We start from the raw sequence: 27,484 nt of genomic DNA, 5'->3' as shown, positions 1-27,484 counted from the left end.
ACCCTAGTTTAATTTGACAAACATAATTTGCAACGACACAACAAAACAAAATGAGAGAAGGTCCCAGCTAACATGCTGGTAAAAGTCTCTTGATGGTTGAGGTACAGATCAAATCATGACTTAACCTGGGTTAAGGGGATTTAAGGTAGGGATGACAATTTTTCCCCATTTTTCCAATTCCCATAGGTGAGAATCCGCCCCAAATGGGACGGAAATGGGGATAATTTCCCCCCCCCCCACTGGGGGGAAGGGGGAATAGGAGGCAGAGACAGGGTAAGAACGAAAAGAGCACTCCCCATCCCATTGGGACCCGATCCCACTAAAAATATATGTATATATGTATGCATATGTCCATATATTAATATTTTTAAAAATGTTTAAATGGATTGTAAATTTTAATTATTTTATTTTTATTCTTTAAATAAAATAAAAATAAAAACAAAATGATTAACATTATAAAAGCTCACAAGAAATGGGAGTAACCTTATCACCATTAGGGGTGACGAGGTCGGGAACAGGGATGTGGATTTTCACAGGGACAGGATAAGGCTCCCCATCCCTGTCCCGCCTTGGTGCCATTCCTAGTTTAGGGATTTGAGGAAGGGCTGCCCCTGTTGTGTTTGCGTAACAATTTCCCAACCCAACCTCCAGATTAACAATATTCCCAATCCACAAGAAACAGTTTCGTCCTAAATCATGGACACATGTCACTTAAAGCATCCTGTACACACCCAATCACTCGGCATAAATTTTTGCCATAAGACCGGTGCATCTTTTGTTGCTCCCGGGTTGCTTCCAGATTACTTTCATCAGGAGGTAAATCAAAAAAGTGAGAAGTTGCATCTGAGAGCAAACAAGCATTACGTCAGAGTAGGGAAGACCGGTATAGAGCTTCCAAATTTTACAAATACAAAAGGAAACTGGTAGACAAAGCAACTAATGTTCCAATGGCTCCAAACGGTGACGCAGAATTATTGATCTTCAACCGAGCACTGGATTTCTCCTCTAAAAATCGACAAATCATCTCTGAGAAGGGTCATTTACAAGCACCTTACAGCCACTGGGTTTGGCTAGCTGGGGGGTTAGAAATCTCTTCCTTTGTATGGCATTTCCTGTACAGAACAAACCACCGAAGAGGGATTTCCAAGATTGTTCAACCACAAGCTAGATAAGTAAAACATCTCATCCAACAAATTTCAGATAAAATAAAACAAAAGCAGATAAACTAGCATCGACAAGCATCATTGATGAAAACTAGATGTTCATTAACATGAATCGAACATCAAATGAAGCATCACTTGCCTAGAGGCTTAAGCCTTGCCAAAATACACTATATAAAATGAATTGTCAGTGTTGGAGAATGTATGTTGCAAAAGGCTAAAGCTAAATGGAAACACATGCATCAAAACTCAAATTACATTGCAAATCAAGTGGTCAAAAATCCAGAAATGACAGGTAAGCATTCAAAGGGGCGTTTCGATCCTCTATTAGAATACTAATATACAGTTTATGGCTTCAGCCGAGTATCCTGTTCAAACCTCTGTTGCATAAATACTCTTGAATTTAATTCAATGATCACAAATAACTGCTCATTCTGGTGGAAATGCTAGCTACTAAATATAGGAACCATGTCAAAATATTATGAAATTAAGATTTTTTAATGTCAAAAACAATTCTGATAAAACAAGATGCAAATAGACAAAAATGCACATTTTTTGAACATTCCACTCTATCTAGTGCCATGATAATTGATCATCTTGCTGTCAGATGAAAATATAATTTATTTTTTCTTTAGCTGATGTTTGGCATAGATGATGATTTCCCAGAAATCAGCACCACGTAGGATCCACATCAGAATTTGAAGAATCAGTGACTTTTTTCTGGTTGGCTGAATATGCCGATTTCTGGGAAATAAGCTAAAAATCGATTATTGAAATCAGCCCTTTTCAGGGATCACTTTTTCTGGTGATTTCCTGATTTTTTTTAACTGATTCCAATTTTTTGAGGATGACATGGCATCCAACGATTTTTAACTCATTTCCTGATTTTTAACTGATTCTGATTTCCTGATTTTGAATAATAATTCTAATACAAAATTAATCAGCCCTTGAAAATCAGTAACAAACAGACTCAGCCAATTTCTGAAAAATCAGCTTACATGGCATAAATGATAACAAACAACAATTTTTGATGATTTTTCAAAAATCACTATTCCAGAAATCACCGCTTTCTGGATAATCAGCAAGGAGAAATCATCATCGATGCCAAACATAACCTTAATATGAAGCCTTGGTTTTATGATTTATGTGTTTTATACCACCATAATTATTTACTCTTTTTAAGAATCTAAGAGATTGAAAATAATCTCATGAGTCATGATCACAAGAGAAATTATCAGTCCTAACAAGACAACTTGACTTTGATGAAATCGAAGCAAGAGAAAATAGTTATAGGCATTGGCCATCCTAATGTGTGATTGGATGATATTTCTAAACATACAGACTAAAATACTACATTTATAACACCGAGTACAGTTCAACTGGAATAACATGAAACATATTGAATCATTTAAAAACACTTGATATGTCAATTATTTATACAACAATCATGTAGAAAATAAAAGTTTGCAATAAGCCTTCAGGATTTGGAGAATTAAGTAAAACAAATTTTGGTTTCAAAATTTGTGTTCAATTCTCATATTTTAACAAATCATGTGACATGCTCACGAGGTCACACCTCTGACTTCTCATTTGAAAGAATCAGGATTTGATCCTCACAGAGCACACCTCACAGCCCTATCCCACTGTGTATTGCGAACATCTCTCTATAAACAACATAAAGTATGGGAGATGTGCGGCTGGGAAGTGTTGTGAGGTTGGTGTGAGGAGTGCTCTATGAGGACCATATCTGGACTCCATTTGAAAGAGGCATGTAACTAGCACCAAAAAAGGCATGTTTTCACAGTTACACCTTGTCAGACACTGGTAACATCTTTTTGAGGTTTATACCTCAAAGTCTTCGCAAAACATTATTGATTCAAGGGGAGAATATATTAGTTCAGGGTTATTTAGCGAGGCACGCACCTTTTTGAAGCAAGGCACAATAATACAAAAAAAAATGCAAAAAAAAAATTAGAAATTTCAAAAAATGCAAAAAAATCAAAAAATAATAAACAATAATATTAATAAAAATATAAACCAAAAATTTAAAATAAATGTTTTAAAAAACCTATTATCTAAAATTAAAATACATAAACATAACATGTAAAGCGTATTCAAATGAGAATTTAAAAATAAATTCAAACATATAAAGCATTTTCAAGCATGTAAAACCCACAATCTCTTTTTTTCCTCAATTGTATTACTTCAGGCAGTTAATGTGATGTAAAACATATTACATTCCTGATTCTACGTGCCACCTTTGTGCCATGCCCCTCAAGGCAAGCCCAAACAAGTCCATGTTAGGGTCTTAAATTCTTAGTTCTCACAACAAAAAAAGATTTTATAATTTTAATTGCTTTTTAAGAAGATATTTTAGTAGGATGAACGAATGAACACCATTATCAAATAGGGGGTCCAATGGAATTTGCACCAATATCGTAAATCAGCGATTTAAAAGGCACGCCTCACCATCTGAAAGGGCTGCGCCTAGGACCTAGGCGAGGCGCATACCCTAAAATGTGCCTCGCCTGTGTGCCTGAGGCATGCCCTTTAAATCACTGTTTTACCATATTGGTGCAAATTCCATTGGAGACCTGTCAGCTTGAAGAACAGCAACAGACTTTTATTCTAGGAGAATACCTGGACCTTCCAAAATAGCAATCCATGGGTGCAATTCATACAAAGGACATACAAATTACTAATGCTTATGGTAAGAAAGCGGTCTTACAGGGGGATAGCTTGGCATGTACAAAACTTGTCTAGGGTGACCAAGAATCATCTGCTGTCCATACTGCCAAAAGGAGGAAAATGATGCACACAATCATATTCTTCAACTTTGATGTTTATATCAAACTGATAGGTAATAAGAAATGTCTAACAAAGATCTTGGCAGGAAGTTGAAATAGCACAAAATTTCCATACCAGAGGTGCACTTGGATGGATATATGCCTGAGGTGATTGAATTGGTGCAGCCTGTGGGTTATAAATAACAGGTTGGTGTCCAAATGAAGGTGGAATCTGCAAACATTGTGAAAAAATAAGCATCTTAACAAAAGAGAGAATAAGAGCTGGAAAAAGAGGACAATCATATCGACAATAACAAAAAGTGATAGCATTTTTCAAGTATGCCGTGCATAACTCAATTTCAAGTATTGACCTTAGTGCCCCAATTCATGGAACTTGGATTACAGATGAAAGGATGTCATGGATTTATGGATTTGAAAACAAATTAATCTGCATTATATCAGTTTTAGGAACACGATTTGACTTCAAATATGAGGGATATGGCTCTTGCCCATGCATAATTTGGGCAAATGAAAAGGAACTTTGTTCAATGAAAGGATGCCATGCAAAAGTGTTAAAGCGGAAAATTCAAGTTTAGTTGAGAGAGATGAGAATTTAGCAAGTGTGGATTGAGAGAGATCCTAATGCTGTCAGAAGGTTCAAAAGTCAAAAAAGTAAAAATAAAGTTAAAGAGCTATTGAAATCTCAAAAGTTGAAAGGGAGTTTGTTTGATGTTGGACACTTGGACCTAATAAGAAGGTGAAGAAAGCTAGGAAGATTAATTTGAGAAGTTTAGGTGAACATACACGAGAAGAAGCAGGAGATTCAAAGCTGACCATTTCTTGGGCCAGGAATAAACAGTTCATTGCCAAGGATCTATAGGCATCAGTTTAGGGAAATAGATAGAATTACCCAGGGACTGAACATTACTTTCAATTGGATAAGGACTACAAATGGGATGGCTGATACCCTAGTAAAACAAGGGGTATATAGGCAACAGTTGTTTTGGGCACTATTGTAGCACATGTAACTTGTGGAGATTGGAACAGATCCTTTTGTATTAACCAGTTTTAAAATCACTTAATAAATTTTTAACGATTTCTTGCTGATTTAAAATAAAATAAAATAATACACAAGAAGAAGCTTATTCTGTGAATTAAGTGTTGTGTGGTCTTGTAGGTGGAGTAAAGGTTCCATGTAGAGTTCATTTAGCTCTTTGTCCTAGGGGTGAGTGGATGGTTTCTTTGTAAATTGTAGGTATTGTTTTAAGATTTTGGGTTGGGAGTTGTTTTCTCTCTCTTGGACGGTTGCTGTCTTGTTTCTTGGGGTGGGTGTTGTACTATGTTGTTTGGAATTGGGGTTTTGTTGTTTTTTTTTTCTTTTTTTCCTTCAGGTGATAAATTATCTTTTTTAGTTTTTTGAATGGTAACAGTAACTTTATTGATAATTAGTAAAAGAACAAATTATGAGGGTGGGCCTTGCACAGTGGTTGGGTTGCTCCATTGTGACCTGGGTGACCAGGGTTCAAAATCTGGGGAACAGCCTCCCCATATGTGCAGAGGTAAGGCTGCGTACATCTGTCCCTCCCCAGACCCTGCATTGGTGGGAGCCTTGTGCAAAAAAATGAATTATGTACATCATCCTTTGCATCCCAATTATAGGTGGGCAAGAGCCACCAAACCCCCACTTACCATCTTACAATTGAGTTCAAATCTTAAATTCCTAAAGGAATTATTGATGAAATCAGTAATTTTTATAATAATCCCCTTGACCAGGTGTTACCGTGTTACTTAGGTGCCATTTGATTGCACTTTTTTGAGGTCTGAATCTGAAAATGCTATTTTTCAGACCTCACACCTTGTTTGGTTGTACCTCTTAAACTGGGTCTGAAACTGATTTTCAGATCTGAAAATTATAGACCTTGGGCCGGCTCTTAACGCGCTCAGACATGTTTCAGAGCCGGCCCAATGTCCAAAATATCCTTACTATTTTTCGTAAATGACCTGAGTTACCCCTGATACCCCAAAGCCAGAAAACCTAAACATTCGACCTCTCTCTCTCTCTCTCTCTCCTGTCTTCCCACCGCCACTGCCACTGCCACTGTCTTTGCTCTCGCTCTCGCTCTCGTTCTCTCTCCCTCTCTCTCCCTCCCGTCTTCCCACCACCGCCACCGCCGCTGCAACAAGCAGCAGTGGTGGTTCGGTGAATAATAATAATGATTTTACTAATTATTAATTATAAATTAATTTTATTAATTATTTTAATATTTTTATTAAACATTAATTATTGTTTATTAAATTTACTTGTGTTATTTATTAATTATTAATTATTTTTATTAACTACTAATTATTAATTATTTTAATATTTTTATAATCATTAATTATTTTTTTAATTTTAGTTGTTTCATTTATTAATTAGTAATTATTAATTACTAATTAGTAAAGGGTTGATCAAACACAAACAAACTTATGGATTCAGATCCTCTAAAAAGTAGAAAAGCAACTATGCCTCTTTTCAGATTTCAGACACATTTAATATCTTTTTAACTTTTCAGATCTAAATTTTCAGATTTATCAAGCGCCACCTTACTAGACCGACTTGTGTTAATGACATGCATATCACCTCCACCCCACCCCCGCAAGCACGTGTGTGGGTGGCAACATACCATGGTTCAGCGCAAATTGACCAAATCTTGCCATTTTGTTAAGGTGTGATATAAAAAAAAAAGGACAAGAATCTTTTTTCCCCTCATATCTGAAACTAATCAACACAAGTAGTAACAAAAACAACAAAATAAAATGGCATGATAATAAACATCTCTTATTTACTAAACTGATTATGTGTGTGTTTAGTCATAAATGTACAATTATATTTCTTTTAATAATCCATTAAGTCTCATTGACAAAATCAAACTTTTTAATAATTTTCCTTTAATTTTTTATTTTCCAAAATTATTAGCAACAGTAGTGTAATATCTCTAAAATTTCCCCATTTCTGCATGGTGATGATACAGAAATTACAAACCATGCCACAGATACATGCATCTGGCATACACTCTGGAGCTGCTCTTGAATCTTAAATATTTTTATTTTTAATGCTCTTGCTTTTACTAGAACCCTTGCTTCACACAATATTCACTTCAATCTTGGCCCACTCATTACACATCCAAGTTAGATTGTGTTGGATGAGGTAAGAGCCTGGAGCCCACACTTTACCATATTTAATTAAGTTAACAGTTGTTATTTGCTCCCCATAATGCTAAACTCAAGTAAACTTATGTGGTGAGAGCCAAAGCTACAAGTAAACTTATTCATGGACCCTAAAGGATTTAGGTGTAGGGAATAGGAGAGCCTTGGATCCCAAAGTTTAGGATTTAATAATAAGAAAGAAAAATAAGATCCCATTAAAAAGGAACTAGCTCAGTATGGGTTTATGATAGCAGGTGCAGTCCCAAGAGGAAATGGAAATACCACCTTGGGATTCAGAGCAGTAGTGGTTTTTTAATAGAAGTTGCATATAAATGGAAGGGAGAAGAGAAAGAACAGGGTAGAAGAAAGGAGAAATATAAGGATTGGTTGAAGAATACCATCTCCAAAACAGAACACTGAAACCCAAAACTACTTGGTGTAATTTTAAATTCCCAGGCTGTGAAGCATGAGAATGCGGGTTCAAGTCTGAGAGCGGTCATGCTCAACCTGATTCTTCTTATAAGTTAATCTAAGATCATTCTTCTTCATCCTACACAAACTTAAACCTCCTCTTTAGCCCACCATGAAAGAAATTGTAGGACATCCCCTTCCTATCCTACACCAACTCTCCACAATAATAACTTATTAACTATGCATTTCATAATTGCAAATGAAAATTAGAATAAAAGAATATGTCAAACAAGCTTCATTACCCAACTAAACAAAAAAAAAAAAAAAAACAAGCTACTTTACGTAGGATTAAGGATATCAAAAGCTTAATCACATTCTAATAAAATGCAACCTATAATCACCAATGAATATAGTACTTTATGTTATAGAAATGAACCGGCAACTATTTTAAGGAGAAAGGGGAAAAAAGAATATTGGTCTAATATGAACTCACCCCAATGCCCATGGGTACACCGTGGATATGTTGGATAGCAGTAGCATTAGGAGGGAAGTAATAAGAACCATCAGATGCTGGAGAAGGAGGCCTTAAAGGTGTTTGTGATGGGATGAAACTCTTCGCATTAGGATTCAGCTTGAATTCCTAAATCACAAAGTTCTTGAGGTATAAAGCCAAAGAAATGACAATATAAAGCAAATCAAGGCAGCAGAGAATAAAATGAGGGTCCATGGGTGGGTTAAAGATCACCTTAGCATGAGGATTTAGTGTAGATTTCTCCGAAGATAATGATCCTACAGACGAGCTTGGAGACAAACCAGGTCCACCAGAAGTGGATACCCCACCAACACATTCTGAAGTGGAAGAGGTAGAACTACCTGGTTGTCCTCGAGGATTTACAGCTTGAGTTGCCCCATGTCCTTTGGCTGAAGAATCCGACAAATCACCAAAAGAACCCTCACATTCTTGCCCCTTTGAGGAAACACAAGATGATGGAGTCGGAGAATATGCTGTGGCACTGGGAGATAAACCCCCTTTATCATGAATAGCCTTCTTCATGTTCAGAGATGATTGTACATCTACACAAGGCATTTTGACATGATTAACTGTGCATCTTTGACAATGCAATAGGTAAAATAGACAATGATTCAATATGTCAGATATAGCTGATGAAATGGTACAGTACAAGTGCGCAACAAATAATAAATCTTATTGGATCAATTAATAATGCCAAGAAATTTGAAGAGTCAAACCAACTAATAGCCATTCATCAACATTAGATCACCAAAGAAGTAGATTAATGGGAAACCGGAAAGATATAAAACAATTTTGTGGAAGACAAACACACAAGGACAGTTATTCAGTCCATTGCTTTGAGTTCAAAAACCAAGTAATTATAAACAGATTATCTACAGTTCTATGCAAATTGGTGAGTGTTTTGTTTTTGGAAATAACCTGGGGGCAGCAAGACATTAAAATGACATCTAGGCTTCCATGATACAATAAACCTAAGTTCCACAACAGCCAGCATGGCACCAAATGGAAAAATGGGAAAATGAAAGGTTCTGCTTGGAAGGTTTTCATTATTGGGTGAACTGCCCAAGCATAAAAATTAATAAAACTTTTCTCGATCAACACAAGGTCAAACCTGATAAAACAAAGAAAAGGATTGTATGAAACTATGAATTAACTTCCATTAATGGTAAGAATGGATCTATTGATCAATTCTGCAACCCATGCATACTCTTGATTATACAGGGTCTAGCTTTTCATGGTCAACTGAGAATCTCCAAACCATTTGATAGAAGAGTCAAATTCCTATGCTTCAGCCACTATAAACCAAAGCAGCATTGATAACTGAGATTTTTTTTTTTTAAATCAGTCAGCATTGGTGCTGAGTTTATACTTTCATTATCTTACCAGTCCCAAAATACAATGCTTTCCAACAAAAACAGCCAGCTGAAAGGGAATTCCACTTGTAATAGAAGTTCCCAAAATTTTGATAACTAAAATAATATCAAGGCCATTTCAAATTTGACAGTTTAGAACTTTCATAACTTGTCAGGATTGGTTTCAGGAAAGTTACTAAGCTTAGCCATTCCAAACCAAAGCAGCATTTTTAGTGAGTTTATACCTTCTTACCAGTCCCAACATCGAGGTTTGGGAAACTTTCCTGAAACAAATCTTGACAGAATATGAAACTTCTAATTGGCACATTTGAAATGGCTCTAATGTTATTTTTGGAACCCAAATCCTATCACAAGAAAATTTTTCTTTCAACCAACTATATTTTTATCTAAAAGCAAGTTCATTAATTTTCAGAAACCCCAACTTTTTATTTTGGTAAAGAAGATATATGTTAAAATGGCATATAGAAGGCCTATTTCAACTCTTAGTGTCAAAAACCTGAATCTCAATCATCTTCATTTTCTAAGACAAAATTACAAAGGAAGAAAGGAAGCTGCTATAACATTACAAAAAATGGTGCCAACAAAGTAAACAGCATACTACATATCATCATAATCATCTATACCTTGTCCCAACTATGTGGGGTCAGCTACATGAATCTCCATTCAATTCTGTTCAGTGCCATATCACCATTAAATTATGGGCACTTAAGTCATTTCTTATTACTTCCACCCAAGTCCTTTTGGGTCTGCCCCTAGCTCTTCTATCCTCTTCCACTTGTAACAGATCAATTATTCTAACCGATGCTGTAGATGGTCTTCTATGCATGTGATCAAACGACCTCAGTCTACTCTCTCTCATTGATCACCTATTGAAAGCTACTCCTAGGTTCCGTCGTATGGATTAATTTCTGACCCTGTCCATTCTAATTTTACCACATCCATTTAAGCATACACATTGTTGCCACTCATTTTTCCAACATGTTTCTTAACTGCCTGACACTCGCTCCATATAACATAACTGCCAAACACAGTGCCACATATAGCATGCCCAAATATTTTTCTAGGTGAGTGAACCCACAGCGGTATTCATACTGGTACACAATCAATGTTGGCAACTATTTCCTAAATTGAGACTGATTAACTAGTCTCATTGTTCTGTCCTCCAAGTTGATAAGATAATTGTTCCTGGTGTAGAATGATCAACAATACAAGGTTATAGAATGGTACAACTCCTACTTTCCTCACCTTGTATTAATGCATACACTTCAGATAAAGTTACAGTATCACAATTCAAGATATGTTGCTTTGTGACGTTATGTTCTTTGTTCAAGGTTCAAACCAACCAAGAATTTAGAGACACTATTACAGTCCATTAACTTTCAATGCATCTCAGTATTCTTGGAATATTCTCAATCCACTGTCTCAACTTACAGAAATGATTTTATCTATCAAAAAAAAAATTACATAAGTTCCTAGATATGAGAGCAGAGAAGTAATAATCACTTCTCCCCGTGTTTAAGCTTGTTCAACTTGGAGCAACCTATAGTCATGTGCAATGTCCTACCCCCCGCACGCACTGGTCATGCTTTGCCTTTTGAGTCTGGCTCCTCTTCTGATCAAATGTAACCAATCTTACCACAATCCTAGATATACATGTGAGCAGATGGAAGCCACTCCAAATAGTTTTATCTATTTAACCACATAGTGGTTATTTGGGAATTCAGACACGAGACAAACCTAACATCCATATTTTGCTTGGAATTAGTACTAGATGATCATCCTTGATAACATGAAAGCAAGTCTGGTTTGGATACCTAGGGAGCTGAATGTGATTGCTGATAGCTTAGCTAAATCTGGGGTCCACAGGGACTCTTTGTTTAGTGACAGAAATCTCCCACTGCAATCTTTGTGTGTCTTTTCTCTGCTGTTGTACATCCTTTCACGTACACTTTATTTTAATGATTTTTTATCGGAAATGGTAACTTCATTAATACAATATTAAGTACAACTGTCAACCCCTAAAACAGGTATTGAATCCCCAGTAATCTTTATTACAAAACTGCCCAGAACATACTCTCCCTCACAGTCCCTTGTTTAGCCAACGTATCGGCTAAGCCACTAGCTTATCTCATTGTCCATTTGAAACACACACCAATCTCCCTTGTTATATTGAGGATTTCCCTTATAAATCCAGGCTCCCAACTTACCTGATTGCAGCCAATCAATTAACAGTTTAGAGTCTCCCTCTATCTCAACTTAGTGTACACCTTGAAGATAGGCCATCACCTCTGGCTTTTATTTTAATGAAATCTCTGTTACCTTTTCTCAAAAATTAGTACTACTTGATGCCATCTTTGATTTTCTAAGAAGATTTCATCACCATTCACCACCAAATAACAACAGCAGAAAGTAATTAGATTAGATTAGAAAAGAAAATAAAAGGAGCACTGTGTTTTGGGTGGAGAAAAAATAAATAAATAAATAAAACTCTTAGGCATGTGGCCCCTTTTGCTATTTGTGGTTTTACAACACTATCAAAACTAAAAAGAATACACCTGATCATGTAACCCAATCATAAATATATTTCAGCACTACTTTTTTATGAATATATTTCAACATTACTTACCCTCTAGTTTTGAAATATGAACCTCATCAGAACCCTGCATTAAGCATCAAAAAGAAAAATAAAATAATATGGATGTTAGGAAGTATACAAAAGCATCAAAACCAATAGAACTCTGTAATGGCAGTCAAAATATAACTGATATTTTTTCGTACCACAAACTCCTTCGAACAATTCTTTCCTCCATTCTGTTCTCTTAACTGGTTCTCATCCATTCTGAAATTTCAGGTGTAAAATTTCAGCTTCTTGGGTTTTTTTGTTAATTTTTTATGTTACAAGCAGATAATTCCCAATCTAGGAAGGATAGTATTTAAACAAAATACATAGTTAACAATAATAACCAGAAACCTGCTCTCTCCATCTAAAGCTGTGAGACTTTTCGAAACAGAATCTGAAGACAATTGTCTAGCATGGTCACTGGAACTTGACCGGCATAAATCCCTACCAGCATTTAACTGAGAAGATAAGGCTTCATCCTGCATGGTACGAATAATAGAAGGAAAACAAAGTATTAGCTACAAAGGATGGAAATTTTGCAGTTCACAGTTCATACTACACACTAGATAAGCTACAACAAAGAGGAAGCAACAAGCCAACAAGAGGGGGCACATAAATCCCAGGTACAAAACCAGTGAGTATCTTCCTCGAATATGGTTATAACACAAGTGAACAAAAGTACTAAGAAAACCAGTGTCTTCTTATGTGCAGAACAAATGAGAACCCTTTTACAAAAACAATTGCCAATAATCAGTTCTTGGTTCAAAAATAATACTAGTAGATGCAGTTTAAACAGAATTATTGTACAAATACATTTTTGAGTTATGACTTCTGATGAGTATTACATTGAACTCAAATCATACAAGATCAGACAAGATTCTTTTCAATAAATAAATATGCTATAAACATTTACATCAAGATAATATCTTCTCAGGTGTCTGTCATTTTAATATCAGGACATTCAAGCTAAGGATAATGCATGTTGAGTTACCAACTTAAAATGTTTTTCTATCATGCCATTGCTCATTATTAAAAGACGATTCTGTACTGTTCAGGATTACATGACCAGCAAACCCAATTACATAACACTGTACTACTGCAGCTGCAAACAGATCGAATCGAATTGGATATTAGTACTAAATAAATCTAAATTTGATTCAGTTATATTTGAATTTGAAATGGATCTTAACCATTAGATTAAGGGTAGAATATAAAAACCTCTCCTGGGGCTTCACTTTAACAAAGACCTCCCTTGTAGTTTTACAAAAACTTGCAGTTACCTCCCTTTCATCTTTGTCCCAGTAATGGAGACTTCAGAGTTATGATACCTTTACAACTTATTAGGCATCTTTCAATATAATTCAAAATGCCAAATTTGCCCTTCTAGACTTCACTAGATCTAACATTTTTATAGAGTAAATTACTTTATTCTTTTTAATTTGACTTAGGTATTTTTTTAATTAAAAATGAAACGTTCTTTTGGAGGTAATTAATAAATTTCCATCTGAATCAACAGATATAAGGGTAAAATGGGTATTTTTGAAAACTAATGCATTAGGCCAACATTTTCAGCCCAGGACAATAACAAAAATGGAGGTAGCTGCAGGTTTTTTCAATACTCAGGGGAGGTTTTTGTGAAAGTAAAACCTTAGGGGAGGTTTTTAATGATTGTCAGAAACCTCAAGGGAGGTTTTTATGTTTTACACTCAGATTTATATAGGATTTGAATTGAATCCGGATTACAATCAGATGATGACTAGTACAAGTAAATTAAACTGAAAATTGATCAAAATATTATATATTATTAATAAAATGAACTAAAAATGACATTGATATTGTATTTTGTGAACAAAATGAATTGAAAATTACTTTATGAAACTCAAAGCTATGCCTATTTAGCAAAACCACAACATTCAAACCAGCTTTACTAATAGATAAAATATAAATCTTAAGTATACATGAGCAGTCAAATCAGATTTTATTGGATCAGATAGGGGCAGATGCATATTTGATTCAATGGGATTGAATTCAAATTCAAATTCAATCAGATACCATTTGCAGCCCTATGTACTACTCAATTAATTTATCATTTCATAGAAGGAAATGGCCAAAAGGACCTGCTAAATACACACCCTATTGTACTATCAATTAATTACAAATAGATACCAATGATGAAGAACTTGATGATGCTTGAGCTCCATCATTGTTCTTTCCCCTTGCCACATCAGAAAAGGACCTAATAATTACAGACCCTGAGGAATCTCCAAATGTTTCAGCATTTTGTGAATCTATTGTTGAGTCTTCATTTTCTTCATATCCACTATCATCAACACCCCTAAAAACTGATGAGAATCTGGTCTCCTCATCAATGTCAAAGTCATCATGCAAGTGAAGACCTCTTTCCTGTTGAATGGATCAACAAACATGTCATAACTTGAAACAGATAAACAACAAGAAAGAACATCAGACCAGAGGAAAGCATGAACATGACAGCAAAGGATCACCTCTGCTAAATGAAGATCATGAGTTTCATCGCCCTCAATTTCTCTTGCTATTCTTGAAGCTTCCCTTTCCAATTCTCTCATTTGAGGACCTCTCTCAAGTTTTGTTGTATAAAGTTCCTCGTCAAAGGTGCTCTTTACCCCAAATAATGCTTCATTAGTTTCAAACTGATCCCAACTCCTAGTTAAGAAATAAGAAACACATTCAATCAATATAAACAGGTTAAATGAAAATAGGTACAATTAGAATATTTGAGATAGAAAACAAGAAAAATGCAAACATCACTTGTATTGAACCACTCAATAACCAAAAGGAAGTTATTTACTGCAAAGAAACATACCATAATCACTTTGCTGCAACACTTAAACATGAGTAGGAATCAATGAAAGGGAATTGTCAACATATAAAGAATAATTAAATACCAGAAATTCTAATCCTGAAATTCTAAAAATAATTAAATACCAGAAATTAAACAAATAGTAATAGAAATTACCAGATGAAAGCATTAACTAATACCTAATGGGAGAAACAGATAGAAAAAAATCATAGTACAGAACTGCTCGAGATTAAACATTTTATGCCAAACAGAATTTGATTGTCAATCCCTTTGTGAAACAAGAACTAAAAACAGTATGGCTAATAAAGTTCCAATTGTTATATCAGCCCAACATACATAATAAAAAGATGGCAATGAAACCACAAGCAGTATTTAGCTATTAGTGTAATAAAATTTCAAGATGCTTCTATAACAACCTATTCCAGGGGCCATCAAATATATTTTCCAATTCAGGACATTGTGGATCATCTTCGTCAGGAGTCCAACGATGCAGCTCCCTCTCTACCTCAACAACATGAGACTGTGATATCACGGAGTCTATCATAATATCCTGACGAATATCACGTTGAAGCCCATTTGCCAAACCATCCCCAGTCAATGGCACATCCTGGCACAATGGATACAGAATGAGATCAGAAAGCATTATACAAGAAAAACCATAAAATCTAGACATCTGGTCCAATAAACAAAAAGAATCTCAAAATGAGATGAAACAACAAAAACCATTGAGAAAATGCAGTTGAACCTTTGATATAACTTGTACAAGTTCTTTTGCAGGTATGATCAAAGTCTTTGAAGGAGCCTTGCTAGTAGTAGAATCAGATACAGACCTCTGTCCTCTAAAAGAACCATCCTTGGTTAACCTAGCCATTTTCAGTATAATTCCTGCAAATGACATGCAATTGAATATTAAGGATGCAAATTGTTGATTTGTGGTATTGATCAAAAAAAATTGTTGATTTGTGGTAAAGCAATATTTCATTTTCAAGCAAAGTTGAAACACAATCTACAAGCTCATAAATCCATTTGGATTCCAACAGAAAAAAGAGTAAGTAGAAACATATTAAAAGCACTGAGGCGTACCAAAATCTTTTTCAGCACTTGTTGCATGAAATATTCCAGAAAATATAGATCCATTTTTCACCTGGACCTCCACACGTTGTCCAATAAGACATGTTGTCAAATAAATAAGTCGGTCACGTGAAGGACTTTCATATCCTCCAACTTTGCTGCCATTGATTACCCCTGCAAGAAGGAGGTTTTAGGAGCAAATGTCAACATACAATAAATAACATAATTCGGTAAGAAGTCATCACCTGCATTGGTAAAACCGCTGGGGTTTGACTTTCCAGACTGCAACCTGCTTTCCAGCCGAGGTCCTGTCTCTCTTTCAGTACGGCGACGACCAAATCCATTGGCAGAAGGCCTGGGTTGTACAACTTGTTGGAGACTCATCCTAAATAGCAGCTTGCAACCAATTGTAGACTAGTTGAAAAAATATCTAAAACGAACATCATTAACAATTAAAAATATATACTTTTCCTATTGACTTTACACACTAAATTGAAGGAAAACAATGAAAAAAACAGTAATGGCCACATGGCAATTAAGCAAAGGCAGTGAGTTTAACTTGTCCATTGTAAATTGCAATTTAACTAAATTAAGTTGTTATGCTTAAATAGTTTTCTGAGATTTATTAATAATATCAAAAACTATAATATTTAATAATACAAAATAAGATATTACTTATTGGAGATGTGCCAATGAATTGCAACTTCATAGTATAGATTTTTTGTAATAAAAGAGAAATTCATTAAAAAGAAAAAAAGTGAAACAACTACAGCTGATAAGAATGCACCAAGAGTAAAAAAACAATTACCACATACACTCCCTAACAACATCACACCATAGGCCATTTGACAGCAGCTGAATTGACTGAATCAAATGACTTATTGCTTTGTCTTTAGTGAAAAAGCTAGGGCGTTGCAAGTTCCTTAATGAATATACCCTCAAATATTTTATTATTTGACTATTTCATCCATTAAGGTCAAAGAAATAAATTATTCAGTTAAGCCACATCAGCTTTTAGAAAATGCCTATTCAGACCAGAACAATCCCCAAAACAAGACCTTTTATGTCATAGACCATCAGTGCTTCACTAGTACCAATTTGTTGGTTGAGGCCCAAACTGACATCATTAACTAGTCAGTCGATATTCATGATGCAGTAGCCTAGGATGACTAAGCATTATCTAAAACGATGACCAGTCAGTCTAATCAACCTCTAGACCTTCTTGGTCCCCCCCCCCTCCTTCAGGATTCATAAAACTGAATTTTGATGGTAGTAGCTTAAGGAATCCTGGGCCTTCGGGGATTAGGGGAGTTTTCAGGAATGAGGCTGGGATTATTATTGCTATTTTCTCAGGCCCAATTGGAGAAGGTGACTCTCTTAGGGCTGAGATTCTAGCAGTTCTGGAAGGAATCCAAAGAGCAAGAGAATTAAACATACGATGCCTGGTCATTGAAGGGGACTCGGAGGTGGTGATTAGGTGGCTGAAGGAAGACAGCAATGGTTTGTGGAGCTACAGAAATGAAAAGAAAAAATTTAAATGGCTGAGTAGGGATATTGAGGTGAAGTACAGTTGGGTGAAGAGAAGCGCTAACTCAATGGCTGATGGGTTAGCCAAGCAAGGGGCGCTTAAGGAATCAATGTTTCGGGCTAATTTTTAGCTTTCTTTTTTGTTCCCTGTTGTGGGCGAGTTAAGATGGTTACCTCCCTTTTCTTGTACTTAAAGTTTCACAAATTTTATTATTTAATAAAGCATTTTGTTACTGATCAAAAAAAAAATCAACCACAGTCATTTTAAACCTTCATTTGTTTGTTTGTATCTCTCACTATTTCTCATTATTTGAAATAATACAGAATATCTCTGCATTTTCTTATATCCATGCTTTTGCTTTAAATATTTGTGACAGAACATAATTGGATGATGGTAATAGAAGAAAACAGTAGAGAAGTTTTTTTTAAGTGATTCTGCAATCAATGGTGTATTGTTATGGAGTTACCACAAACAAAAGGAACATCAAATAATCAAAGTTGCTCGTTCTTTAGACCATACCAATTTTTATTGACCAACCAGCACCCAAGCATTGAGTAGTCATCACAACAACTAGAGAGGCCTAATCAACAAGTCATTGCTTCACCACATTGTTCATCCTGTAGACTATGTTATCAACCTACCCAATTCAAAAGAAATACCCTGGACAACAAAAACCTTATTAAACATTTAAACCAAATGAAACTTTCAGAGCCAAGCTTAACTGAGAAATCAAATTACCCTCATTTTGGAACCTAAACTTTCTCATCTCCCGAAAACACTTCCACGTTCCACCATTTTGGCACCCTCATTTTGGAACTACTTCAGAAGACCCTTGGAAGAGAGGAGGGAAATCGAAGGGATTGATTGGTCAAGGTTGGAAGAAGATCAGGTTAGGTGGTTGGAAAGAAACTTTAAGGAAGAAGAGATTAGGAAGGCAGTGTTTGTGATGGGCAGGTCCAAAGCTCCAGGACCAGATGGTTTTACAATGGCTTTTTACCAGGATTGTTGGGAGGTGATAAAAAGATGATCTTTGTGAGGTTTTTAATGAGTTCGCAGAGAAGCATATAGTCAGTTGAGGCATTAATTCCACATTCTTGGCCCTAGTTCCAAAGAAAGTTGATGCTCTCCATCCTAAAGATTTTAGGCCAATTAGTTTGGTGACTAGTATTTATAAAACCCTGGCCAAGGTCTTGTCTTTAAGGATTAAAGCAATCCTCCCCTCCATTATTAGTCAGGCTCAAGGGGCTTTCATCCAAGGGTGTCAGATAATTGATCAGATTCTGATTGCCAATGACTGTGCGGAAGAGATGAAGAGGTCCAAGCAGAGAGGCTTTGTTTGTAAGCTTGATCTAGAGAAAGCCTATGATTTGGTGGACTGCCAGTTCCTAAAAGAAGTTTTGAGGAAGTGTGGGTTTGGGGAAAGATGATGTAGTTGGATGACTGGTTGTGTTAGCTCTTGTCACTATTCCATCCTAGTAAACGGGGTGGTGAGGGATTTTTTTTCCAGCTAGTAGGGGAATCAGACAAGGTGACCCACCTTCACCCTTCCTCTTTACCTTGGTAGCTGATGTGTTTAGTCGAATTATCACTAGGGCTGATAGGGAAAATGTGATAAGGGGTTGGAGAGTAGGCACAAACCGAATTCCAATCACTCACCTTCAATTTGCAGATGACTTGATGATCTTCCGTGAGGGAGGTTTCGGTGAGAAGGTGGAAAATTTGAAAGAATTGATTACAGTTTTTGAAGGAGTCTCTAATTTGAAAATCAATCTAGGAAAAAGTTGCATATTCGGAGTAAATTTAGTTTTTGAGGAGGTTGAGGCAATTGCAGGCTGTCTTGAGTACTCCATTTCCTCCTGGCCTTTGTCTTACTTAGGGCTTCCGTTGGGAGCAAACCCTAGGGAGAGTAGGTTCTGGACCCTAGTCTTGGAGAAGTTAGAAAAGAGACTAGCTGTGTGGAAGAAAAATAACATCTCATTGGGAGGGAGGATCACTTTGATAAAAGCTACCCTCATGAATCTACCTACCTATTATCTCTTTGTCTTTAGGATACCGTCTAGGGAAGCGAAGAAGTTGGAAAAATTGATGAGAGATTTTCTGTGGGAATCGGGAGAAGGTAAAAAAGACCATTTAATTAAGTGGGGGGTTGTGAGTAGAAGCAAAGAGGAGGGAGGATTAGGGCTCGGGAATGTGCTTAAAAAGAACTCAGCTCTGTTAGGGAAGTGGTTGTGGAGATGGCCTTTGGAGCGGGATAGACTGGCACAAAGTAGTGAAGAGTATTCATGGATGTTCAGAGAGTGGTTGGGATGTTGGTGCATCAAGGAGGGCTAACCTAGCCACACCTTGGAAAGCAATTCACAAAATTCTTCCGCAATTCCTTAGTTGTGTCAGGTATGATGCTTGTTCAGGTAATTCTATTCGGTTTTGAGAGGAAATTTGGATTGGAGATCTCCCTTTGAAAGACCTTTTTCCTCCATTGTACTCTGTTTCCTTGTATAAAAATGAAGTGATCTCAAAATTCCTTCCGTCGAATTTATTCTTACCAGCTTTGTCTTGGGATTTTGGTTTCCTTAGAGGATTAAGGGATGAAGTCTAGTGTAGGCCAGTCCCCCCCAAGGTTATGGCTTTGTGCTGGGAAGTGTGGCATGGTAAAGTAAACACGATGGACAACCTACAAAAGAGAAGACTTGTCCTTTGTATTTCATCAAACTGGTGCATTCTTTGCAGATCTCATGGTGAGGATTGTAATCATTTATTTTTATCTTGTAGTGTCACTGCAGAGCTCTGGGCTTGGCTTCTATCTTTGTTTGGGTCTAGTTGGGATATGCCAGCAGAAGTAAGCACAATCTTTAACCCTTCTTTCTTCTCTTGGCCCCATAAAAGAGGAAGGAAAATGTGGAGATGCTCACGAGCAGCATTGTTATGGACAGTATGGGAAGAAAGGAATGCCAGAATCTTCCAAGAAAAAGGAAGAAGCAGTCAAACCTTAAAGGACTGCATTTTGTCCAGGTCATTACATTGGTTAAAGACTCTAGAATTATTTAACCATTTTACTTTTACTGATTGTTGGAAGGATTGGAAGTTGGTAGCAAGTTGTTCCTCCTACAAGGGAAGAGCAGTGACTAGCTGGGTCCCCCCTCCTCTTGGTTCTTTGAAGCTGAATTTTGATGGGAGTAGCCAGGGTAACTCGGGTCCCTCTGGGATGGGAGGTGTACTGAGGAATGAGGCTGGAGAGGTTGTCTTAATCTACTCTAGCCTGTTAGGAGTTGGGAACTCTATCCGAGCAGAACTGTTAGCTGCAATACAAGGAATACTTCTTGCAAAAGAAGTGGGCGTGGAACAGCTTCTGATTGAAGGAGACTCTAAGACAATGGTGGACTGGTTAAATAATCCGAAGGACGTCACTTGGGGCTACAAAAACGAGTTAAAGAAATTCAAATGGCTGACGAGAAATATGTCTATAACAGTACAATGGGTTGGGAGATCAGCTAATGCTTTTGCTGATGTCTTGGCAAAACAAGGGATAAATAGGGAAACATTGTTCTGGGCACAATTGTAACTATTGTTTTAATTTCAACATTCATGTTATCTCTGTTGTAGTTTGTGTATTTGCTGTTTGGAGAGGCTGCTCCTCGCGCCTCTAAGGGAATCTTCTTGTATCTATTCATTATTTTAATGGAATTAATGTTATTTATCAAAAAAAAAACTACCTCTCCTTGTACACCTTGTTGATCAAACTTTCTCTCCTCAACTTGCTTGTTTTTTTTTTTTTTTGGAAAAGGTAAAGTAATATTTATTGAGAAGGAAATACACACAGGAGGCTGAGATCAGTCCCAGAACAGGCTGACTGATCTAATCAGCAATTACACAATCCATCAAGAGATAGAAAATAATACATCTGACACATTACAGTTTCTAAAATCTGCAGCCACAGACAACCAAGAAATCAGCTTGCCCACTGACTTCTGAATTAAGTCTTCCAGACTTAGAAACTTGTTGCTGAAAACCCTTCTATTCCTCTTGGTCCAGATGCACCAAATTACAGCAATTGGAATCATCTTCCAAATAGTCTTCTTTTTCTTGCTCAAACCCATAATCTGCCAGCAACACAACATCTCTTTTACCGACCTTGGCATCACCCAACAATCCTTCAAAGAGTTGAGGAAATGGTTCCACAACTGAGCAGAAAACAGACAGTGGATACACAAATGATCAGTAGATTCAACATTGCTCCCACATAAACTGCAAGTCAAGTCCGAAACCTGAATTCCCCTTCTCACAAGGTTCTCCTTAGAAAGACATTTATTAAGAGCCATAGTCCAAACTAGGAAGCCTGCTTTAGCCAGGCTGTTAGGATTCCACACTTGCCGAACTGGGAATCAGGAGCACCCCTCCTACCAAGAATAGCAGCCAAAGATTTAAGAGAAAACATCCCATCAGAGTGCCACTTCCAATGTCACTTATCCACCGAACTATAATCCAACTCTTGGTTTTGAAGACAGGTCAAGAGATTCACAACCTTTGCCACCTCCCAATCAAAAAGATTCCTTCGAAATGAGGGAGTCCAAAGGACTGAACCACTGGAAATACTATAACACTCTGCAACTGAGGCCTCTTGATCTGAAGCACACTGGAAAAGGAGTGGGAAGGACTCAGCAAGAGGATCATCTGAGCACCAAGGGTCCTTCCAGAATTTGGTCCCGTTACCATTACCAACCCTAACTGAGACCCCCGTAGCCAGAGCTGAAAAGTTCTTCATTATCCCTTTCCACAGAGAGTTACCCCAGATGGGGGCAGGGTCCCTAGTTCTCCAATTGCCCCAACTCACACCATATTTGCTGGCAATGAGAGATCTCCACCAAGCATCAATTTCTACAGCAAATCTCCAAATCCATTTACAGAGGAGAGCAGAATTAAAAGAATTCAACTTCCTAATACCTAACCCCCCTTCACTTTTGGGAAAACGGACTTGCTCCCAAGTCACCAAGTAAATTTTTTTCTCCTCCTCCCAGCCTCTCCAAAGAAGACTCCTTTGAAGCTTTTCAATCTGATTTGCAACCTTCTTAGGAATATGGAATAGACACAAGAAGTAGGTAGGCAAATTGGAGAGAGTACTCTTAATCAGAATCACCCTCCCCCCAAATGAGAGGTATTTTGCCTTCCAAGAAGCCAGCTTCCCTTCCAATCTCTCAATAACTGGGTCCCAAATTGCAGAGGAACCACCACTCACCCCTAGCGGGAGTCCCAAATATTTGACTGAAAGGGACTCAATTTGACAAGCCAAAATACCAGCACACTATGCTAAATTGGAAACATGGCCAACTGGGATGATTTGGCTCTTGTTCCAGTTTACTTTTAGACCCGTTATCACTTCAAACCAAGACAAAATCCCAAGGATTAACTCCACCTAAGAGGGGGAGGCATCTACAAAGCACAATATATCATCTACAAATTGAAGAATATTCACCTTCTCTCCCCCTGGCACAATTGCAAAACCTTCCCACTCACCTAAAACTGCAGCCTTCTTACAGAAAAGAGTGAGGGTCTCCATTACACATATAAATAGAAGAGGAGATAGAGGGTCTCCCTGTCTAAGACCCCTAGAACTATCAAAGAAACCTGTGGACTATCCATTAACCAAGATTGAGAACTTTGGAGAAGTGATACAGACTTTAATCCATTTCCTCCATTTCTGCCCGAAATTCATCTGACGAAGCACAAGGTCCACACATCTCTAGTTAACATGATCATAGGCCTTTTCAATATCAAGTTTATAGATCAACCCTAGGGAACCTTCTTTCTTCCTGAAGTGAATGAGCTCATTGGCAATAAGAACAAAATCCAGCATCTTCCTACCCGGAATAAAAGCACTTTGGTTATTTGAGATAACACTACCAAGGACTCTTTCAATCTCTTAGCAAGTACTTTAGCTAGAATTTTGTAGAAGCCATGCAGACGACTAATCGGCTTGAAATCCTTTATATTCACTGCACCTTCAATCTTTGGAATGAGGGTAATGAAGGTAGTGTTCAGACTTCTCTGCAAAGAACCCCTCTCAAAAAAATCCTGGAAGACATTCAGGATGCCTTGTCTCACCACATCCCAGCATTTAATATAGAAGAGATCTGTAAGACCATCGGGCCCTAGAGACTTCTCATCAGCCAACAACTTGATAGCTTCTTTTATTTCCTCCTCAGAGAAAGGTCTCTCAATAAGGGAAGACTGCTGCTCATCACTCAACTGGTTAAAAGAAAGCGATCTAGGAAAAGGTCTGAAGAACCAAGACTCCTTATACAGCTTCTTGTAAAAGCTAGTTGCCACAAGCTTCATATCAGTCTCAGTAAGACCTACCCTGCCCTCTCCCTCCAGCCTAGTAATTATATAAGCTCTAGCTCTGGCATTTGCCATTTTGTGAAAAAAATGTGTATTCCTATCCCCCTCTTTCAGCCAAGCCATTTAATTTCAACCTGCTTGTTTTATTCGATGGATAAATTTTCAAAATTTTAATCCATGACTCCTTCTAGCGTAAATAAACGCTTTCTTCAAAGACTCTTCACCTCCTAAGAACAGGCCCAACTTCTTGCCAACCTCAACTTCTTTTCCAACAGTCAAATCCACGTGACCCGCACCTCTACTTGACTACTTGGAAATCTTCAACATTTGGAATAACACCTTATGCAGCTTCTACCTCTGCTTCTTCCTTAACCTCTATACCCAGACTAGTTAAATACTTTCATCATCTTTCTCAGATCTATCAAATTACCTTCCACAACAGATCTATGAATCTTATCCTCAATTATCCAAGTCTTATCTTGAACATGAAAAGAATGGGATGATAATTGAGGTGTTCACTACACTCAATATCACCATCTTCCAAAATTATCCCACATCTCTTCATCCATCCAACATCAGTAAGAAGGATCTTTATTCCCTTTCTTTTGTAAACCCTTCTAAACTATTTACATGGTACAGGTCCACAGAGTCCAATTTTAAATCTCAAAAACTCTTTGATAATATGAATTAAACATTGATTCTTTTGGCCCTTTCACCTTTCTACCTATACTAACATTTCTATCTTTTCATCACATAATCTTGAATAGTCAAATCACCCTTCCATCCATTGTTCAAAATTGATGTAATTCCCTGATTTATTCACCTGCAACAACCCAAGTCCACACATAGTCTGTGAATAAATCACCTCAATGCATTCCGCTTTATCAGACTTTAAACCCCAACCATAGACCAGCCCACATCTTTTTTTTTATTTTTTTTTCGAGAGGGGATGACAGTCTAATAAACTCACTCTATGGACTCACATCTGAAGAGTGTTCCCCACCCTTATCAACTTCAGATCCCCTTCTCTTCAACCAAAACTCTAGTTTCCTTCTTTGTGGGTGGGAGATGAGTTACCACCCAAATATAATCATCCTCACTCAAACCGGCATTCCCTGCCAAAATCCCCAACCACTGTTACATCAAAAGCATTGGCTCCTTCATGTAAATTATTTTCACCTTTTTGGGTACATTGAATCAGACTCCTGGACATGCATTAGATTCCAGTTCCCATGTCTGATTCCATCCAACACTACTGAACCATGTTTCAACATCGTCCAAAATGGAAATTTGGGCTAAATTTTTTGTAGAATTTCAGTAATCCTTTTGAGTTTCAAGAAAAATTTGATGTATATAATACCAAAAGAAAAACTTAATTTTGTTTTATAGCCCTTCCTCTTTTTTTCCTAGTTCCTACTCATTTCCTCTTAATACCTGCCTTTATCCTTGTATTCTTGTTTTCTACCCTATTTCTCTATTTCAACCTTAAAGCAATAAGTTTCTATAGATGACATTTGGTTGCCAACAAAGTTGGAACAAAATGTCAGAATTGTTTACAAAAAAATATAACAATTGCTCATATACACCCAATGGAAATTAATTATCATGGAGAAATTTCATGTTTTTTCTTGCGACTCTTATCCCTTTGTGGAGTGTGGACACTATCTATATGCTCCCTTTATCTACATTCATTTGCTAATAATAGTAACCAATACCAAGATTAGCAAAAGATTAATTATGATTTTGAAGGGTGGGCCTTGGTGCAACGGTTGGGTTGCTCCATTGCAACTTGGGTGACCAGGGTTCAACTCTTGGAAACAGCCTCTCTGTATGTGCAGGGGTAAGGCTGCATACATTTGTCCCTCCCCAGACCCCGCATTTGTGGGAGCCTTGTGCACTGGGCTGCCCTTTTTAAACATCAAATATTTAAAATTTTCTCAGAATATAAAATCTCTGTTCACATCATATGTCTAAACTCTAGTGCTTCAGTGCTTCTGCAAAAGCAACAAGATGTTTTGACTATAAAAATACAAGAATAAGAGTCATAGTGATTTAATCAGTAGGGAGTGGCAATGCATCAACATGCAAAATACGACCATAGCAACCTTGAGAAAATGAAACCTCTGGTGCTTGATTAACCTGTGGATCTGAACTACAGCTCATCTATCTGTTAAAGTACTGGTCTTTTTCATGACATCTTAGGAACACAAGAAGGCAGTCTCTCTATGTTTCCCCAGTAATTTAGACAGAACTCTTCTTAATGTTTGTTACTTAAATTTTAAATGAAAAGCCATGTTGTTTTCCATGGTGGTCCTACACTTGTCCTGTCCAGGTACCATAGGTGGGAACTCAAGTAAAAAATTGGCTTATCAGGCATTTAACCAAGAACAAAAATCCATTAGAACTTAAAATTTCAAAAGCTATAATTCATGGTTTTTGTCTTTCAACAAACATAGGGCATGTCATGTCATCTTTTAAAACAAGTACAGAATGCTCCCTGCCAACTTGATAAATGCCTAAACTTCCAAATATTCAATACTTAGCAAACTTCAGATACATGCCTTAACATCACATGCAATTAAAATGCAAGGAATATGGAAAACTTTGCTACCTCTTGAACCAGAGCCACAGGTGGTAGCTCCTATGAAGTTGTAAAAGAATATCTGCAGCAAAAAAAAAAAAAAAATCATATACTTGTTTCCGCTCAATACCCTTGCTCCTCTTGACAGGGTAAAAAAATACAGATGCAAAATGAATAATATACTGTAAAATTGCAAAGCTAGTCCATGAATAAGGAATCTATTTCAAAACCAACCTGAAAAAGCAGTACAGTACAGTACAAGTTGGTTTCAGTGCATCAGCTATAAAATGTTCTTTTGCAAAAAGCAAAAGCACGATTAATTAAAACCAATGTAGATTAAAATAAAGCTCACACGAACACACAAATAACAACGACAACAACAGCAGCAGCAACAAGCCATAAAGCAACTACAACAATAATTGTAAACGTAATTACATTAGAAACATGTTTTGATATAAATGGAAAATAAATAAGCACAATTACTCACAAAGAAAAAGAACATATTGGATAAATTATAAAGTGGAGAAGACGAAAATTAGGAGAAATTAGTAAGTGGAAAATGCACTTGGAGAAACATTTTGACAATGAGGAAAAAACAAACCTGAAATCTCAAAAAGCAGGTTAAATATGATAAATAAATAAAGGCTTCCGGGGATCCAAGTAAATGAATAAAAAAACAGTTAAAATATGCGTATTGATCTCGTGAAACAGAGCCACAAGTAAGAAGAACACGATCGTTAGCGTACCAACTTCAATTATTCACTGCTTCTCTCCTCTCCCTCCTCCTCTCCTTCGGATGCAAATAGGAGACAAAGCTAATCTCCACTCGAGGATTAGGGCTAGGGTTTCTTGTTATGTTTTACAAGTTGGAAAGAAAAGCAGAGGAACAAAGCAATTTGACGGATCACGATGTTCCTCTGCAACAAAGAAGAGTATGACCGAAAGATCGACCGATATGGGGGCTGAGATGGGAGGGGGAAGACGGGTTTTTTTAGGGTTTCTAGGGAGAAACGGGGGCAAAAAAGAAACAAAGACCAGTTGAACGCAAATAAATGCTTGATTGC

General features: G+C 36.9%; 2 protein-coding genes across 6 annotated transcripts; both read right to left on the bottom strand.

Annotated features, from left to right (window-relative positions):
- Window positions 1-749: 749 nt before the first annotated feature.
- LOC104600614 (polyadenylate-binding protein-interacting protein 3-like) lies at window positions 750-27,484 on the bottom strand. Of its 5 annotated transcripts, none has more exons than XM_010263669.2 (16): window positions 27,167-27,484; window positions 26,451-26,502; window positions 16,224-16,408; window positions 15,991-16,152; window positions 15,653-15,792; window positions 15,324-15,514; window positions 14,573-14,750; window positions 14,235-14,471; window positions 12,420-12,547; window positions 12,227-12,287; window positions 12,075-12,108; window positions 8,289-8,617; window positions 8,037-8,183; window positions 4,083-4,178; window positions 3,889-3,951; window positions 750-1,112 (listed from the first exon to the last, which is right to left on the bottom strand). In XM_010263669.2, the coding sequence occupies exons 3-16, from the start codon at window positions 16,360-16,362 to the stop codon at window positions 1,083-1,085; spliced, it is 1,935 nt and encodes a 644-aa protein (XP_010261971.1). In that variant the 5' UTR covers window positions 16,363-16,408; window positions 26,451-26,502; window positions 27,167-27,484; the 3' UTR covers window positions 750-1,082. The 5 variants fall into 5 exon arrangements, with proteins under 5 accessions (XP_010261971.1, XP_010261973.1, XP_010261972.1 ...); XM_010263671.2 differs by having other exon boundaries at window positions 16,224-16,374; window positions 27,167-27,452; XM_010263670.2 differs by having other exon boundaries at window positions 16,224-16,363; window positions 27,167-27,452.
- Window positions 21,518-23,914, bottom strand: LOC148789566 (uncharacterized). Its single transcript, XM_088892995.1, has 5 exons — window positions 23,409-23,914; window positions 23,250-23,310; window positions 23,015-23,132; window positions 22,097-22,762; window positions 21,518-21,684 (listed from the first exon to the last, which is right to left on the bottom strand). The coding sequence occupies exons 1-5, from the start codon at window positions 23,912-23,914 to the stop codon at window positions 21,518-21,520; spliced, it is 1,518 nt and encodes a 505-aa protein (XP_088749121.1).

Source organism: Nelumbo nucifera, chromosome 8 (genome assembly GCF_055504915.1).
Source record: "Nelumbo nucifera cultivar China Antique chromosome 8, China Antique-T2T, whole genome shotgun sequence".
Lineage (NCBI taxonomy): Eukaryota > Viridiplantae > Streptophyta > Magnoliopsida > Proteales > Nelumbonaceae > Nelumbo > Nelumbo nucifera.
Note: the sequence above shows the minus strand (reverse complement) of the source record. Positions and strands in the feature narration are given on the sequence as shown.